Raw genomic sequence first — 15,443 nt, forward strand, 5'->3', positions numbered from 1 at the left:
GGACTCACTGGAAGTGACTCGAACCCACATCCTCGCTTTAAGAGTGAGAGGATTAAATACTAAATATCATATTAATTAAGTGATTATTAGACTGGATATCAATTAAGTGATTCTTCCACCGTTACAGGGAAGCTAAGAGCAAACCACCCATTCTTTCATCTCTTCGCATCATCTTGGTGGAGTCAAACATATCGAACAAGACATATGTCTCTCTTCCCAATCACAATATATCAAGTTTTCATGTGTAAATTGTACATAGATCTCACATAACAAAACTATTAGTAGAGAAATTAAGGATCCTATGCAGATGCCTCAGTATGTTCTCAGCCATCTTCTTGGTGTTGCCATCTCCTCTATGGAAAGCAGATACCAGCACAGTGGTTAGTACCTTGTCATGGGAGACTTCCCTGGATAACTTATCCCCTCCCTTCTCCAGGAACCGCTCCACCAACCATAGAGCTCTCTGCAGCACCCCTTCCTCCCTGTGCACCTTCAACACCCCCAACACACTCCTCACTGCACCGAGCTCACTCAGTGCCCTCACGCTTCCCTCCGCGTCCACACCGTCATCCAACAGTGTAATGATTGCCGACAGTGCTGCCTCCACAACCTCTGGACTCTCGCTTTCCAGGCAACCCAGCAGCCTCTCCGCAGCCCTCGACTCCAGTAAACAGAAGGTGGTGGACGAGGAGCAGACACCCCTGTGCGTTGGGCAGCACAGCAGCGTCATCCTCCCATCTCTCTGCGACCCTGAAACGGATTTGGCGAAGAAGCTCATCTTGGTGGACTTCTTGATATCTGCGGGCGGCCTTGACAGTCTTGCAGACTGGGAAGAGAGGTTCTGAAGCCCAACAGCTGCTAACCTCTGGACTTCACTGCTTCCCCCTGTCCTCACCAGCAGATCCGTGAACACCGATGTCAAGTTCCGAGAGAGAGCCATGTATAGGATCTCCTGATCGAACAGACTGGTAGTGAACCTCACAAGAACGCCCACCAGACCCTCGAGGTAGTAGCCTGTGTACCTGGAGCCGGTGGCTCGTACCTCGCCTCGCAGGATCTCTTGTATCCTGCTAAGGATGATGGGCACTGTGCCTTGATGGAGGAGAGCTAGATTGAGTGGTGCGTTCTGGTGCGGGATCTTCGCGATCAGATTCACCGACACTGCTTGCCTCTCTGTCATCCGATCGGTGTCGTAGTTCTTGACGAGGCCCTCCGGCTGTCCCTGAATCTTGCAGAGACCGGCTGCGATCGTGTGGCCCATATGGGATGCAAGAACGATGAGCATCTTGGCAGCGACAGTAGCGAGTTCCTCCATTGGAGAATTGAGGAACTCGATGATGCCCTGGTGTACCTCGATCTCCTTGATCACTGAAACGACTGTGGCCAGAGGTTTTGGGAGTTTGGTCAGGAAAAGCAAGATCTTGACGAGGTTCACGTTCAGTTCTTGCTGCGTGGAGTACTTCAGCAGGTGGACGATGTTGTAGATGGAGTAGTGCGAGGTGATGGTGTGGCCATGCTTGTTCACCTGTATCTTGTCCATGTCAAGATCTGATTCGAGGATATTGGCAAGGATTGCAGCAGCCTCTTCCTTGGATTCCAAGGGCTCGTTCTGGATTCTGCGAGCAAATATCTCTTCGATCATGATCGGGACAACGCCTGCATCTAAAAGCATCTTGCCGTTCGGGGGGTGGGATGAAATCTGAACCAGAGCTCTAAATGCTTCCTTCCTGATAACAGAGCTCCCGCCATTGACCATCTTGATCAGAGCATTGGAGGCTCTCTCTGCAACATAAGTTTTCATGTCATGCTCAAGAACTATCTCTCCGAGGTAGCTCACCATCTCCGTTTGCACCTCCTCTGTACCTGTGTTGATGCAATACAGTGTGATCAGGAAAGCCAAAGAAATTTGTCGAACTGAGATACTATGAGACTATTGTTAATCTACCGTCAATGAGATGGTCCAAAAGGGGTTCCACAAAACCATTTTCTGCCATGCATTTGATGTTCTTTGGCAATTTCTCCAAGTTCTTCAGAGCTTCCTCTGCTCTTTCTGCTGCGAAAGGATCAGCATCCTTGTTATATTTCATCGTGATGAGAATAAGAATACCTCCGGGAGTGCGCCCAATTTTCTCCAAGAACAGTTCGGATTTTGAGAGTTCTAATAAGAATGAAACAGCTGCATGCCTTTCTGGAGAACTATAGCTAGACATCATCTTGATTGTTCTTGTGAGGGCTCTTGTCCTCGCAATGATAACCTGCAAATATGATCAAGATTAAGCACAATCTGCATTTCATCAACCGAAAACAACAGATTCGATGCAGGGGAGATGCTAGCCACCAACCAAACTCTTCAAAAGAACAAGAACAAGTAGATGAGAGGGAGAAGACAGCCAACCTTTCCATCTTCATCCTCAGCTAGTACACGTAGAAGTTCCAACGCCTCACAGCGCACGGTCATGCTCTCATGCTGCAGAAACTGTGTGAGTAGCCCTGTGATTCCTATGGTGTGCATCTGCTCCTTGTTGAATCTTCTGCTTTGACTCAGAAATTGCAGCTCTTTTATTGCATCCAAAATCATGGCTTCTGAAGTAGCTAATGATAAGGCACTGCTGGCAATCCTTATCCTTGTTGCCTCATTTCTTTCCTTCCACTCTTTTATGGTGTTCCTCAATGCTACATTGCTGCTTAAAGCTGCTTCCTTTACATCCATCCTTGTGACTGGACAAACTATGTTTTCTGAAACATCTATGGACCTCTCAAACCACTCAGCTATAGCTTCTCTATCATAGGTTAGCCCACTTTCTATGGTGACAGGATCATCCATTATTTTCTTGGTTAATGGACAGAAGAAGCTCTGGTATGCAGGTTGCAGAGTGTCTGCTAAATGTGGAAGAATGTTGGAGGATTGGCGATCATTTCTCTGTGTGCCATCATACATCCCTAGAAGATAATTTGCCATAGGGGGCATATCACCACTTTTGTTCTCCCTTTGAGATTCTGAAACCGAACTTGTCCCTTCCCTCATTTCCATTCTTGGTGTGAATGCATTTTCCAGCTTGTTTTGATCTGTGTCACATTGCCCATTTATCTGTAGGCCAACATGTATCATCTCTCCCGAGAGTGATTCCATGGACAGTGGTATGTCTCTAAGGTCATCTGCCATGCTTCTGATCACTCCCTCAAGCTGTTTGATGAAGCTGTTGACCTCATCATCCGGGACTGCCTGAGCTCCATTGCTGCATTTTGCAACAAGCTCTGTTGCGATATCGACTTTAGTCGACAAAGACAGTAGGAAATCAGATCTACTTGGAGGAGTATTTCCTGCTTGCTTTGACTCTGAAATAGGAGGAGAGGTGACATGGGGAGGGCTTCCCAGCTCCATGGAATTATTATGCTCAGCATCCTCAGTAGCAACTGATGACATATCTCTGATAGAAAATAATAGTTGGGAAATAGAGATCTTAGAGAAGATACAATTATTTGTTGTGACATATTGCACTCTAGCAAAACTACTTCAAGAGAGTACTGTAAGTGAAAATTGAAGATGATACCCCTGAAATCTAACAAAAGCTTGGAAATCCAAAACTTCTGTACTTCAACATGTGCAGCTCAATCCAAAGTTACTTGAAACTTTTCATATCATGAAGGGTAGCGGTGAAGCTCCGAGACTAATCAGTGATGATGATCATAATTATGATGAATCACATGTAAAGGACATTGATCTAAGGACATATGAAAGAGAACTGATGCATGAAACAAGCTCCTGTCCTTTGTCACAGGAAAAAAGTGTTTCAAGAACATATATATGTGGCTCATGTTTTGTAATATGCATTGATTACTAAGGTAACAGCTTTAACACTAACTTTTGAAGCTTTAGCAATCAATACACAATTCATATAGAACAGAAAAGAAGAAGAAGGAAAGAGGAAGAAAGAAACAATAAATGGATAAAACTCTGAACACTAGATTACGGTTTTCTTTTTATCTGACTCCATATTAAGCATTTCCACATGAATCTTTTACGATATGAAGTGTCTGCTGTTGGATATATACTTGTTGTGTCTTTTGATGCACAATCTGTTCGTGAGCTATTATAAGACTGCAAAACAGTGCAAACAAAGCACAGAAATGAGAGATTAGAGATACATACAGACATTCAATTTATTTATACCGAAAGGGTTGATACTGGCAATCTGTGAAGAAAGGAATTGGCACTTGCAGACTCTGTTCCTCCTGTAGAAGAACCAAACTGCTCCTCACCCAATCTCAGTTCTGAATGCATCTGCAGCAAGGTTTTAGGAGGAAGTCCATGTTGAATCAGTCAGAAATACTTTTTCCAGCTTAGGATGCAGCAAAATATTTACAACTGGATTTGAGTGGGTTGACTTTAGATGCAGCTATGAATTCCATTCTGCTATAAATTATGTCAACCGTGCTTTCATCTTGCCAGGGCACAGCATTACATATGGATTTCAGTTGAGCAAAAGAGACGCAAACGTGCATGCAAACTTCTGCTCCATTCATGTTCTCCATTTCCCTCTGCTAATGTTCTTGTCTTCTTGTTGCTTATTTTACTTGGTCTTGTGATTTATATTTTGCTTCTCAGAATCAACTTTGAACATGTAATCTCCGGACCAAAATTGCCAGGTCAAAAGCTGTTGAAGTAGATCTATAGGAGGAAGGTCATTCTAATACTATTCAGTCAGAATCAAGAGAAATCTAACATATAGATCTTGGACTTTCACCAGAATCTTTCTTTGCTCAGTGAGGAGCTCTTCAGATCCTTCCTGTCTTGATGGAACAAATCTCAAGACTCGGTATAATTTGAAGCTGTCTTCGATCCTCATCACAGGAAATTAACAGGCATTTGACTTGTTCTTTCAGTTTAAGAGAACTGCGACCTTCCCAACCATAAAAGAGCATGAGCTCACCATTACTTGGTTGAAGAAAATGTCAACCATCAATCTGCCTTTGTCCATTTTATATGGGTTAGTGGGCAGCAGATAAGATTTCGGTCATTCTGATCTCATGGATTTAGCTAATATGATCATTATATCTTTACTGAACATTTACTTGCAATATTGTCATTATATTTCTCATACAAATTCATGAATGTCACATCGTTACGTAGAAGAAGTGTTCTCGGCACTTGGGAGAAAGATGATCGATCACTCGAAATGATGTCAAGTACTGGCCGCCGTGGGGGACGATGTGGAGGATGCGGTAGAAGGATCGAAGGCCTCTTGCTCTGCGCAATCCAAATTATCGCCGGAGGACTGGCGGCCGATGCCCATCAGGTCGAGGTAATACTGGTAATGGGATATGATGTTGTTCATGGCATCGATGGAGCCCTGACCACAGACCAAATCCCCGTAGAGAACGTTCATTGTAGCTCCGAATCCAGGCAGCCTTTTCGCCAATGTGTCGTTCTTGGTGGGCTTCCACTTTCCCACAAACACATCGTGGGCGGAAGGCTGCTTCTTCTTCTTCTTCATGGGCGTCATCCACCTGTAGATCGCAGCTTGGAAAGCTAGGGTGGCATTCTGCTCGAGATACTCGGGATGGTTGAGGAGATCAACCTTCAATCCGTCCCCGATGGCTCCGTAGTTGTAGTTCCTGGGTATCATGGACATAGGATCAAACAGTTGGCGATCGTCAACTGCAGCACGGGAACACGAACGCTTGGAGGTACCAGTAAACGGGCAGAGCACCGCGGCCGTAGTAATCGACTCCGGGCGTGCATGGGTAGTCGTAGCTTTGGTCGCAGTAGGACTGGCTCGGGCTCATCTCACGCTTGTAGCACAACCCCCATGCGAGCGGACCACCGGTCGCAACGCCATATCCACCTGCAAGAGAGGCAAGCCGGCCATAGGCAAGTCAGAGCAGAGAAAGAAGAGCACAGAAGGGTTCGGCGGGGTGGATGAGTTCGTGCATGATGTCTTGCTGCCGACGTGGCCGAGGAAGGCGGCGACCTCTTTCATCTGCATCTGCTTGCCGCCGGTGGTGCCGAAGCCGAGCGGCTCGTACACGGCGGCCGCGGTGATGAAGGAGTGGTAGTCCCAGAAGCCGACGGCCTGGGCGACTGGGGCGTTGCGCTTGCTGAAGAGGTCCTCGAACTGGTACACCTGGAAGAAGTCCGAGATGGTCTCGTTGCAGCAGTACACGCTCGCCTTGCACTCCCACCCCTTGTCGCAGACCTTCGGCTTGGCCGAGGACGCTGCGTGAGCGGACGCGGCCGCCACCAGCAGCAGCATCCACACCTCCGGCGACAGGCTGTTCCCTGCCATTGTGTCTGCAACCGATGGAGACTTAGCTTTGGTCGGGGAAGAGATGACGATGAAGGATACATGAGAGGAAGAAGATATACGAGAGAGAGGAGAAACGAAAAGAGGGTGGAGAGGTGGCATCAAGATGGCAGCATCTGAGCTGCTGCTGGGCCTTCCGGTGTAGCTTTGCTTAGAGTGGAAGGGGGGCGAAAACTGGTCAGAGGTTTTGCAGTGTAAATGATGGCAAAAGGATGTAATATTCATCATCTTCTACACTTGTATTGGAAGCATTCTCTATTCTTTTTCTTGGATTACTCAAAGAAAATAATAATCTAGTCACAATTTTTTTGTATTATGTTTTAATAATATCAAAAAAATACTATAATATAGTATAAAAGTATTATGTTATAATATTTTTTATTGTGCTATAATGTTAACATAATATTTCATTGTAATTTATACTGTGTTCCCAAATGTTCGACGAAATGCGTGTGAAGGGAATAGATGATGTTGTTGACGAAGGTGCTCTTCCTGTTCTTGCATTCTTTGCAGTGAGAACAGCGAAGAAGATTCTTCTTGTTTTGGCCTCGAATGAGTCGATGTGAAAAGCTCACCACATTGTGCGGCAAAGGAAGAGAGATAGTAAATCCTTGTCAGTCGAGGCAGCAGGTCACGCATTGAGTCCTGAAGTAGAGTTTAAGCTTGCAGAACTCGGACCTACACGCAAACCAGTGACCATTTTGCCGGTGATGAGAGGAGTGATCCCATCGCATGGTTTCTTGTTGCTTGAGCATCGATAACTCATCACATGAAAGAACAGAATTAGAACTTTCATGCAGATTAATGGTTGCTGGGAATGCATATCAGCAGATTAAAGGCTCCTTGGCACTTTCATGAAGAGCCAAAGAAGCTTTCACTGATCTACCACGAAGTCCATGTCCTACCGAACCAGAGCAGGACATGGCACCTGATCCCAACCCATTTATACACACACCCTTAACAGCAGAGTTGCAATGAAACATCCCATGTTCAGCCGATTCAATTGCAAGATTCTTGTCAAGAGCTGGAAGAATGGGAAGGCATGTGTTGGAGAGAAGTCCGATGCGGAGTTCGCAAGGGAAGAGCTCGCTGTCGAGGCACCTACAGAGAGTGTACCCGCTCGGCATTCAGAAGAGTTGCTCGATTCTTAGCCTCTCGTCTCTTTCCCTGTCGCAGAATTCAAATGCATCTTCCCTCAACAGTTCCATGTCCAGTTGGGACCCCAAGATCCCGGTGTCGGTCCACAAGCTCTTCAGCTCCTGGGAGAACTCGGAGCTCTTAGCTGGTGTCATCGGCAAGGGAACACTGGGACTCGATAGGTTAGGGTCTTCGGAAGGCAGGGAAGCTTCGGCGGATGATGAACTCAACAAGGAGGTGGAGTGTGCCGAGCCTGGGAGTTTGAAGAGGTGTAATTGGATTACCCAATCCAGTGGTAAGCTACCATCAATCCAATCCACCTATAACATGAAATGTTCATGATCTTACAAACTTATAATTCCAAATTGCGTGTTCTATCGGCAGATGAAGTGTATGTTTCGTTCCATGATGAGTGTTGGGGTGTCCCAGTTTACGACGACAAGTAAGCATTCTAACCTCAACATCTGCAAATCTTTTGTGGACTTAAGAGCCGAAATATTGATTAGATGTGATCGTTTACAGTCAGCTCTTTGAGCTGCTTGCGATGTGTGGAATGCTCATCGATCACAGCTGGACTGAGATTCTGAAGAGAAGAGAGATGTTCAGGTCTCCACTCGACGAGTCTAATCTGTGATCTCATGTTCGTTGCCTTCTCCCATGCGATTGCTGATGAACATTTGATTGATGCAGGGAGGCATTTGCAGCGTTCGATCACATTCTGGTTGCCAAGATGGAGGAGAAGGAGATCATGGAAATAAGTTCCAACAAGGAGCTCATGCTGGCAGAGTGTAGGGTGAGATGCATCGTAGACAATGCCAAGTGCATGCAAAGGGTGAGCGCCGTCATAAGAGTAGCACAAATCGTCCTCCATTAGCAAGCTAAAAATCTGACACACAGATGAAACACTCGACGACAGTAATCATTTCAATCCATTTGTGTGTTGATTCTTCTTCTTCTTCTTTCCGCAGGTGGCCAAGGAATTTGGATCCTTCAGTGCGTACATATGGGGTCATGTGAACCGCAAGCCCATGGTGAACAGATACAAGTATCCGAGAATTGTTCCTCTGAGGACGCCGAAATCGGAAGCCATCAGCAAGGATTTGGTGAGAAGGGGGTTTCGCCTCGTCGGGCCGGTGATCGTCTACTCCTTCATGCAAGCTGCAGGAATAGCCATGGATCATCTCGTCGACTGCTTCCGGTTTGGTGACTGTGTGAGACTTGCAGAGAGATCATGGGGCCTCTCTAACTTGGCTATGTGACCAGTAGGATTGACAGCAGAGTGTTCTTCTTCTTCTTCTTCCTCCTTTTCTTCTGCAAAGTTTAGAGTGATTAGCATGAGATTGCTTTCACTTTGGTGTTGGAAATAGCAGTACTGTGAAGCTTAGATCTTATTAAGCTTAGTGTTATATCACAATCAGAGAGTTTTAAGATTCCATAGATATGAGTACCATCATGGATAACTGCTTTGTGTTGATTCTTGAAGACAATGATAGTAAAACTTTCAATCTCTTATACAGATGTTCAACTTGTTCAATCCATTCTTTTGGCTATCGAACTGACATCAAGTAATTACCAGAGTTGATACCAAAGTTGCTGGCCTTCAGCTGAGATGAACTGTTCTTGCAGAAATTTGACATGTTGAGCTCCATCAACTCCATCTTTGCCATATCTTCATATTTTTAAGGTTGATAACTATTGATACATATGTAAACCCAGTTGGAGACTACTGTTCAGAGTTGCATTGAGAGATCAGCAGTGGCATAGGATGCTGATAGAGTGACTTCATATGAATCAGTATATGACATAAAATAGATACTTAATTCATTATGCATAGAATCTATTGATACTGGTGAAGTATAAAATGGGAGATACATCACCCCTGTAAGATCTTCCAAACAGTTGAAGTGTGATTGGGAGGTGTTGACACTGCTCGAGACTGAATCGTTCTGACCATGGTAACCCTAAATTTAATTGCAATGTCTCAGATGAGAGTGACAGTGAAGAAGGCATTGGCAAGAAGATTAAACAAGTATGACACAAAGCTACTTTATGCTTTCAGTGCCTTCTGCAAGAAGTGGTCATAGATTCTTCATAGCAAATTAGGTTTCCTGATTTCCATGATAACCTCAGTTCCAGAAGGTTGTATACAATAGAATGCTTTCTAGGAATTCATGGAAACACTTAAATCCAAGCTCACAGCAAATATAGAAATTGAGGGAAACCTGGATTATGCACTTGAATTGAAGATGATTCATCTTCCTTTGGAAACAAATGATCCCCTGTTTACATGAAATCCATGGAAAAATAAAGTCTTCAAATTAACATTTACAGGATTGACCAAATGGTATCATGACCAAAGTCATTTGAGAAAGATGTGGTTCACATATGTAATAAATGCAAAATCTGATGCAGGAAATCTAGTTTAAAAGAAATACAAATTTAAGATTTTGGAAACTCACTTAACCAAGAATTGTCTTTTTCACAACCTGGAAGCAAAGCAGCCCGGACTCACCTTCCCTCGGTTGCAGATTTGAAGCCTTTGAGTCTATATATGAACGGCACTGTCATTGTTGGAAACCCACTGATGATGTAGCATCACATTATAAACCTAAAGAAACATGAACAATCTGCCTAGCAACACATTAAACAATCATCATCGTCTTGCACTAAAACTATTGATTTTAAAATACTTATTTACCTATTCCTATCTTCCAAAATGGCATTTAGTACGAGACAGGTACGCTACGAAGGCCATCTGTTTCGAATAAAAGACACTTGAATACCATGGTAACAGTCATACAAAGACGTAGCAACCTCAACATACAAGAAAGGTCACCTTAGTCGGAATCCCCAAACTATGTCCTTGACCCACGATGATCTTATTCTAAATCTGTCATTCACCATTATCTGCACTACTGGTGATAGCATAAAAGACGATGACAGCAACCGACCAAGACGTTGCATCTTCCATTTGTCTCCTACTCAAAACTGGCAAGAAGTGCCTAGCCTCTGCCTCTGCCTCAGGCCAGAAGCACCACACTTCCGACCATGGAATGCATTTTGCAGCAACTCCTGGAACTTCTCAAGGAATGCAGCCCACTCTGACTCTCCCATGTCTGACAGCTTCATGAAGCTAGCACTTGCCGGAAGCTGCTCATTTGCACTCCCGTACCCACCCTTAAACCTGCTGCTCCCACCGATATTAGTTTTACTACTTGAAAGCTTCAATTTTGGAACACCAGCTGGATACCACTGACTTTTGTCGGCAATGCGAACACCCTTCAATGATGTGGATAACTTTGAAACTTTTGGAAGATGATCCCAAACAGATAGGGAGCAAGAACTTCTTTCAACATTGCCAACTTCGTTGTCATCACCAACATCCTCTTCCAAGCTCTCTAGCTTCGAAAATGGATTTCTGGAACTGCCCCCCTTGAATCCAAAGTTACAGGATGGTGCTGCTTTTGGCGTCATTGTATGAGCATCTTCACAGTCAATGTCAAACTGTATCATATCATCATCTACATTATCAGGTTCAGGAGAAAAAACTTCTCTTTCTGCCACCAACCTTCTTGCCTCTATGCAGACAACCTCCAGCTCGCTTGGCTCCTCTTCCATGCCTCTGAATTCCCTGCTCATCATCTCACCAATCTCTGCTAGACAAAATCCAAATGCAGCTGCTTCCTTGAGAAAAATTGTTGAGAGGACCAACACCCGAAGGCATGCTTCTCGGATCATAGGCAGCTCCATGCGAAGCATCTCGGAGTCCCTCATTGGATCAAGGTTGGCGATGTACTGAAGCTCTTCCTCGGAGAAAGGGATTGATGATTGTGGCCAGTGGATCCATTCAAAATAAGGATCCTCCAAATTCTCGGGCAAGCAGAGACCATGATCTATAGGAACTAATTCCATCTGAGCCTCAAACTTACCATCCCCACCATCAATTTTCCTCACCAAAAGGTTTCCCGCGTGCCTGTCCGTGTTGAAGATTCTAACATCAAGTATCCCAATCTTGTGGACAGCCGCCACAGAGAAGCTTGAGGTTCCATGGTCACTAGCATCAAAGTCATGAGAAATATACTGCTGGAATGATGCAATCTTGCTGGCAACATTTGTCTTTGTACAGTAAGATTTAGTACTACCATTGCAATTAATGCCTTCATTCACATGAAATACTGAATGTGTGATCTTGATAAGGGCTGTTGGAGGGACATTGGCAAAGTGATTATAGTCCAGGAGGTACGCTGCAACCTCCCTGAACCCAGTCTCACCAACTCGCACAGACCTTTTCAGCCCTGGTTGCCCAAGGGATTTCCCAACAAACCCTTTTGGATTATTTGGTGCAAATGGCTCCTCATCTGTGGGCTTCACAATGGCAATGTTCACACCTTTTTTGTTCCGGAAGTAGTATGCACCACCAAGCCCACTGTGAACTGGTATCGGATCAATACCACAGTTAATAGCCTTCACAGCATCCTTAACAAGTAGTTTTATCTTATTACAGTGGCTTGAACATCCTAAAATTTCAATTGGACCACTCTGATCCCTTTGCTGAAGGTCCTTCCCAGTCGGTGATAGGCATGGAGTGGAGGAACTCCTGTGCAGGAAATTCCTTGTGAGTAGCAATGGGGAATCATTTCGCACAGCACTAAGATCATTTTTCAACACGAGGTCACCAAATGTGAGAGAACTCTCCTCGGTTGGCACATTGAGAGCTAGCTGTAATCTCCTTTTCACAGTGTGGACATTGTCCTCGCGATCCAGTTCAATGCCCAAGACAAAGCCTGTCTCTGTCTGGACAAACACACGCCTCCGTGCACCTGGCTTTCCTTCACTTTTGGGGTTTCCAGGGTAGTCACTGCTGAAGGTGCGATTCAAGACTGCAACCGCCATCTGGGTCTGAACAGGGCTGTCCACGTTAGGAGACATGGAGTGGGGAGGATGCTGGGTTATCAAAGTGAGAGGCAGAAGCAAGTAGGATGGACTTCCTCTTTCTCTTCTTCTCCCTTGGGTGCACGCCGAACACAGAGGCTGATGCAGTTACAGAGAGAAGAAGATATGGTGCACGATCGACCATGAAGCGAGCAATGGATGTTGGAAAACAACCAGTTCCTTAAAAGCAGTGTCGAGCAAGGAATGAAAGCAAAAAAGACGGTCTGATCTCCCCTACTGAGAGGAAGCCATTGCTTAAGGATTGATGTAAAGAATCAAAACCTGTCAAAGAAAATATCAGACTGTTATGATATTAGAAACAACAAGATCTAAACCAATTTACAGATAACACACACTATTTTGCATGTCAATTAACATGATGCTAAAAAAAGTTCTTTTCCACGGTTGATAAATTAATAGTTGGAGGGGGAAAAGTAACTAAACTTTCATTTATTTTTTTTATATTCATCCATAATCTACAAAACCTAGTAAAAGGTAAGAGCACAACAACAGTTGGAGGGGGAAAAGTAACTAAACTTTCAATTTTTCTATATTCATCCATAATCTACCAAACCTGATAAAAGGTAAGAGCACAACAGAAACAATATATTTCAACAACAACAGAGAAAAAATCGTTTATGGTAAAAAGATACAAGAATTTGCAAGGAGAATCCTTTTTTTAGTTGTTACTGATGGTAAGTAGCGAAGAAAATCCAAGGAAGCGTACGTACAGGAAACTACCAACATGACGTGCAATTATTCGCCGAAACCAAACAATCTGTTCATGTTCTTGCTCCAATACATGTACATGCGTACAACAAAAGCAACAAACGGAGAACAACCCAAACTATTTGCAGAAAGACAAAGCCGTAACAGTGAGATTCCCAAAGAGAAAGGGAACAGTGAGTGATGATCGGCATCAGAAAATACTTTAAGAAGTGAGAAATATAGAAGCAAGAAAACATCAAATTGTTATCCCCAAAGCGGCTACAAAGTTGTTGCAGAATCAAAGGCCTCAAAAACCCATCTTTCTTGGAAATAAAGAGAAAAAATCGATTTTTTTTACCATATGAAAGAAACAAAAGAAGTAATTGATACGCTTTTGAGAAAATTATGAAGCAATTGCAACAAATTGCATGAACTAAGTAGTGATTACTCTCGTACTAAAAAATAGATCTAATCACATAACAACAGATGGAAAAAAAATAGCTAGCCACATCGAACCCAAAACCCTACCATTCCCAACGATGAATCTACTCCAACCCATGAGGTTCATTCATAATGCCCAAGAACTGAACGAGAAAACGAAGAAAACCGCAGAAGCTTTTCAAGAGCCGACTAGTGTCCGGTCTAGCGAACCGTACAGGTCGATGCAAGATCCAAAAAGGAAGACGAAGATAAGGAGGAGATCTCGCGCAGAACTCACCCCCCAACCAAACGAGCGACGGATCCGGGATATCGGGTGGATCTGACACCCGGCGACGGAGATCTGGCCGGAAAATGGGGCGGAGCTCGACTGTCCGAGCACCGGACCCGCGGGCCACGACGAGAAACGTTAATCGACGGCTAAGATCCGAGTACCGGTTCCATCCGACGGTCCAGATTCAAGCTCTCCCTTCTCTCTCACCCCCTCTCGCCCTCCTTTTCTCGTCCTCCCCCGTCTTCCGAATCTTTGCCTTTAAAATAACCAAAAGCGAAGCGAGGCGAAAGGTAAAGGCCACGGGATCCTCCTCTCCATTACTGGACCCGTCCAGTCAATGCAATCGAGCCGTCGATTGAACTTTCTCCCTCGTACAAAGAGTGGCCCCCACGCGGATGGAGGGTCAGGATTATTCGCCTCTTCTCTCACTGGGATCCCGAAGTCTCTATAATATAATACAAATAAAAGAAGCCGATCGGACGGCTGCGAGGAAGCCACGTGATGCCGATGACTATAGTTGGTTCTTCTTCGGTGACGTTACCTCCTCCGGGAAAGGGTGCTTTTTACTCCTAAGTAATCGGATTTACATCTCAAATATGAAATCTTAGGAAACTGATCGCTGCGGTTTCTTTAGCTGCAAATTAATTCGCAGGAGATAGTTTTAGTATGAGATTAAATCACCTTTAATATTTCTTGTTCTAGATTAAATCGCTTTTGATATGTCTTGCTGTAGTTTAACTCTATGCATAGATAAAACATCTTTAAAACTTCACATAGATCGGTGAAGAAAATGGTATCAGCTTAAGAAGAAAAATTGACTCTACCAAGGCAGAAGAAATGTCAATTTGGTACCATAAATTCATCCTATCAAATCTGACTTAGGTATCAACCAGAGTAGGACATACAAATTTATGCTCCTCAAGCTCTGATCTAACCAAGTGCTCAAGAGATGAATCTACTTTAATGGTGATTTGGATGTCTATTTTGCTATTCATAATCATCTAAATATATAGATATTAAACTAAGGTCCATTTGTTTTTGCATACATGATTTCCGTTTCCTATGTAATGCAGTGCTATACACCAATTACTGCAACTATTTCTGCATTAAAACAACAAAAGAACTCGAGAGATTCATTTCCCTTTGATTGCTGTTATATTTTATGTTGGCTAGGGTGTCTTTTTATATGAGTATCTAAAGTGCGATCTATCTCAAACAGGTCTATATATTCTTTGATGAAGAGAATAGAAACCTTTTAACTCCATTTATCAATGTTTATAAGAGAAGAATTTGTGGCTATCTACATAGAATCAGATGCGGATAACAGCTAACGTGGATTGATTATGTTACTATATCTTGAACCTTTGAACTGATAGCCATCCACTATCTTATTGAGAGAATATATGTAAACATAGAGATAGATACGCTGTCATGGGATCCTAAACATGTCAAGCACTTAGCTTCCATCCCCAGCAAGTTATTCTCTCTCATGGCAGCCGATACTACCTGTGCATGTATGCTAATCCGAAGAGGAAGTAAACTAGTGGACCGAAACTGGGAGATGTTAACGCTCTGTGGCATCAGAAAAGAGAAGTTTCGTGTAGTTTCAGTCTGCTGCTTAGGATACTTAGAAGTGCAGGAAACTGAGG

The 15,443-nt window shown here is 44.0% G+C and overlaps 4 protein-coding genes across 7 annotated transcripts; 1 reads left to right on the forward strand and 3 right to left on the reverse strand.

The window, feature by feature from the left end:
• Nucleotides 1-154: 154 nt before the first annotated feature.
• Nucleotides 155-4,917, reverse strand: LOC135617660 (putative U-box domain-containing protein 42). Its single transcript, XM_065118116.1, has 4 exons — nucleotides 4,151-4,917; nucleotides 2,396-3,428; nucleotides 1,946-2,255; nucleotides 155-1,863 (listed from the first exon to the last, which is right to left on the reverse strand). Exons 2-4 carry the CDS (start codon nucleotides 3,422-3,424, stop codon nucleotides 263-265), a joined length of 2,940 nt encoding a protein of 979 aa, XP_064974188.1. The 5' UTR covers nucleotides 3,425-3,428; nucleotides 4,151-4,917; the 3' UTR covers nucleotides 155-262.
• A 151-nt stretch (nucleotides 4,918-5,068) lies between these two features.
• On the reverse strand, nucleotides 5,069-6,521 carry LOC135617667 (chitinase-like protein 1). 2 transcript variants are annotated; one of them, XM_065118126.1, is made up of 4 exons: nucleotides 6,368-6,521; nucleotides 5,933-6,292; nucleotides 5,693-5,846; nucleotides 5,069-5,616 (listed from the first exon to the last, which is right to left on the reverse strand). In XM_065118126.1, exons 1-4 carry the CDS (start codon nucleotides 6,405-6,407, stop codon nucleotides 5,184-5,186), a joined length of 987 nt encoding a protein of 328 aa, XP_064974198.1. In that variant the 5' UTR covers nucleotides 6,408-6,521; the 3' UTR covers nucleotides 5,069-5,183. The 2 variants fall into 2 exon arrangements, with proteins under 2 accessions (XP_064974198.1, XP_064974206.1); XM_065118134.1 differs by lacking the exon at nucleotides 6,368-6,521 and having other exon boundaries at nucleotides 5,933-6,341.
• A 766-nt stretch (nucleotides 6,522-7,287) lies between these two features.
• LOC135617686 (uncharacterized) lies at nucleotides 7,288-8,877 on the forward strand. Its single transcript, XM_065118169.1, has 5 exons — nucleotides 7,288-7,737; nucleotides 7,827-7,884; nucleotides 7,965-8,048; nucleotides 8,133-8,274; nucleotides 8,411-8,877. The coding sequence occupies exons 1-5, from the start codon at nucleotides 7,338-7,340 to the stop codon at nucleotides 8,699-8,701; spliced, it is 975 nt and encodes a 324-aa protein (XP_064974241.1). The 5' UTR covers nucleotides 7,288-7,337; the 3' UTR covers nucleotides 8,702-8,877.
• A 1,238-nt stretch (nucleotides 8,878-10,115) lies between these two features.
• On the reverse strand, nucleotides 10,116-14,044 carry LOC135617677 (phosphatidylinositol 4-kinase gamma 7-like). Of its 3 annotated transcripts, none has more exons than XM_065118144.1 (2): nucleotides 13,801-14,044; nucleotides 10,116-12,656 (listed from the first exon to the last, which is right to left on the reverse strand). In XM_065118144.1, exon 2 carries the CDS (start codon nucleotides 12,369-12,371, stop codon nucleotides 10,425-10,427), a length of 1,947 nt encoding a protein of 648 aa, XP_064974216.1. In that variant the 5' UTR covers nucleotides 12,372-12,656; nucleotides 13,801-14,044; the 3' UTR covers nucleotides 10,116-10,424. The 3 variants fall into 3 exon arrangements, with proteins under 3 accessions (XP_064974216.1, XP_064974222.1, XP_064974229.1); XM_065118150.1 differs by having other exon boundaries at nucleotides 10,116-12,676; XM_065118157.1 differs by lacking the exon at nucleotides 13,801-14,044 and adding an exon at nucleotides 13,611-13,762.
• Nucleotides 14,045-15,443: the final 1,399 nt, after the last annotated feature.

This window comes from Musa acuminata, chromosome BXJ1-3 (genome assembly GCF_036884655.1).
Source record: "Musa acuminata AAA Group cultivar baxijiao chromosome BXJ1-3, Cavendish_Baxijiao_AAA, whole genome shotgun sequence".
In the NCBI taxonomy this organism is placed as follows: domain Eukaryota; kingdom Viridiplantae; phylum Streptophyta; class Magnoliopsida; order Zingiberales; family Musaceae; genus Musa; species Musa acuminata.